General features: G+C 56.2%; 1 protein-coding gene across 1 annotated transcript; it reads left to right on the top strand.

Moving 5' to 3' along the window:
• Positions 1-248: 248 nt before the first annotated feature.
• GUITHDRAFT_99339 (hypothetical protein) lies at positions 249-972 on the top strand (the record flags this gene model as incomplete). The annotated part of the gene is made up of 5 exons (XM_005841606.1): positions 249-385; positions 433-556; positions 609-677; positions 787-850; positions 911-972. The coding sequence occupies 5 exons, from the start codon at positions 249-251 to the stop codon at positions 970-972; spliced, it is 456 nt and encodes a 151-aa protein (XP_005841663.1).
• Between the last annotated feature and the right edge of the window lie 835 nt (positions 973-1,807).

Genomic DNA, 1,807 nt, shown 5'->3' with positions numbered 1-1,807 from the left:
CCGTCTGACATTTCTTATGGCACAGCCGGGGGTTATAGAGGACGAGGACGAGGAGGCGGAGGCTTCCATGGAGGGCGTGGAGGTCACGATTCCATGATGTACGAAGACGAAGGAGGAGGAGGAGGAGGAGGACACCATGCTTCGGGGTTTGCCCCATACAGGTGCTGATGTCATGTGTGGCTCTGCTCTCAAGAGCTCAAGTTGCTGATAGGCGGGGGGGGGGGCGGGGAAGGGGAAGGGGAAGGCCGATGCTGCCGAGGCAGGGGCCGTACACCTTCCAAGTCGGAGGATTCGACCCGGCGACGAATCAAGGAGACCTGGAGGAGTTCCTCAAGAACAAGTCTGAAGTTCCTTTCGAGATCGAGGCGGGAAGCTCCTTCCGACGGTACGTCCTGTTGAAGACCGAACCTGCGTCCTTTGATCCCGGTGTAGGGATAGCTACACGATGAAGATGAACGACTTCGAGGCAGCAAAGAGCATACTGAGGCTGTCAGGTATCCGATTCCGAGGACAGAAGCTCGAGATCACCTGCAACGAAGCGAGCACGGGCACTCAGGTAACCTGTGCTGTGCTGGTGGAGAGGCTGATGTCTGACCCATGGCGGCAAGGTGGGAGGTCCTGTTCTCCCGGATCACTTGAAGCAGCAGATCCATCAAGGCCTTCTTCCCCTCTTTCGGGTCATCGCCCCCCCCCCTCCCTCCTCCTCCTCCTCCTCCTCCTCCTCCTCCTCCTCCTCCTCATGCTCATCCCACTCCTCCTCTTCTTCTGACGGCTCGTGGACTGCAGGCCGAGGCGAAGATGCTGCTATGTGAAAACCTAGCAGGTCGATGGCAAGCGAGCGAACAGACAGGTGAGGCTAGTAGGCGAGGAGGAGGCGGGGACAGAAACGTGACATGTCTTCTCCAAACAGCAAGCTTGAGAGTAGAATGGACTAACTTCAAGTTCGTCAACACCATCATGGTTGTCCTCTGACTTGTTCCTCCCCTCACGTGACTTGGCTTCTTCCGACAGCACGTCATTCAAGAGAACTTCCAGCAGTTGGAAACCTTGAGTCTAGACAATAACAGTCTCCAGAGCTTGCAGGAATGCCACTGTCCTCCTTCTTCCGCTGCTGCTGCTGCTCCTCCTCCTCCTCCTCCTCCTTTTCTTTACACAACGAATTTCACAGCACAAGAAAAACTCTGACGTCACCAGCAGACATTCTCCACTTTGTCGACTCTCTGTCCGTCCATTCGCAACCTCAGGTGAAACAATCTTCATTCCATCCACTCCCTTTGACTCCTCCATCCCTTCCTTCACCTCCTCCCCTTCACCGTCTTGCCTTCATCTTGGCTCGTCTCCCCTCCTCTCCTTCTCCTCTCCTGACAGAGCTGCTCTCTCTCCAGCCTTGCCAACAACTTCCTGGAGAGCTCGGAGGAGTTGCAGTCGTTGCAGGTGAGAGGTCACGGCCGATCTCCATCCTCCTCACCGCCTGCCAAGGGTCTGCAACTGAGAGAACTCCGACTGGAGGGAAATCCCTTCATCAAGACTGAGGGAGCGGGTGAGCCCTTAGCCGTTCCTGCTCATCCTCCTGCGTTACCTACTCCTGTTCCTCCTACTCCTTCTCTAACTTCGCTCACTCCTCCTCCTTCCTGGCCTCCCTCTTGAACTTCTCCCCTCCCGTCGCCGTCTTCCTTGAGTAGCTCTCTGTTCACGTTGGCTGCTCCTTCCTCCTACCCCGTTGCTGACAGCCTTGCAGACAAAACAGGCTTTCATGGCGTCATCCGAGGTTTCTTTCCCACTCTGATCCTCCTAGACGGCAACGAAC

This window comes from Guillardia theta (assembly GCF_000315625.1).
Source record: "Guillardia theta CCMP2712 unplaced genomic scaffold GUITHscaffold_2, whole genome shotgun sequence".
Taxonomy (NCBI): domain Eukaryota; class Cryptophyceae; order Pyrenomonadales; family Geminigeraceae; genus Guillardia; species Guillardia theta.
Note: the sequence above shows the minus strand (reverse complement) of the source record. Positions and strands in the feature narration are given on the sequence as shown.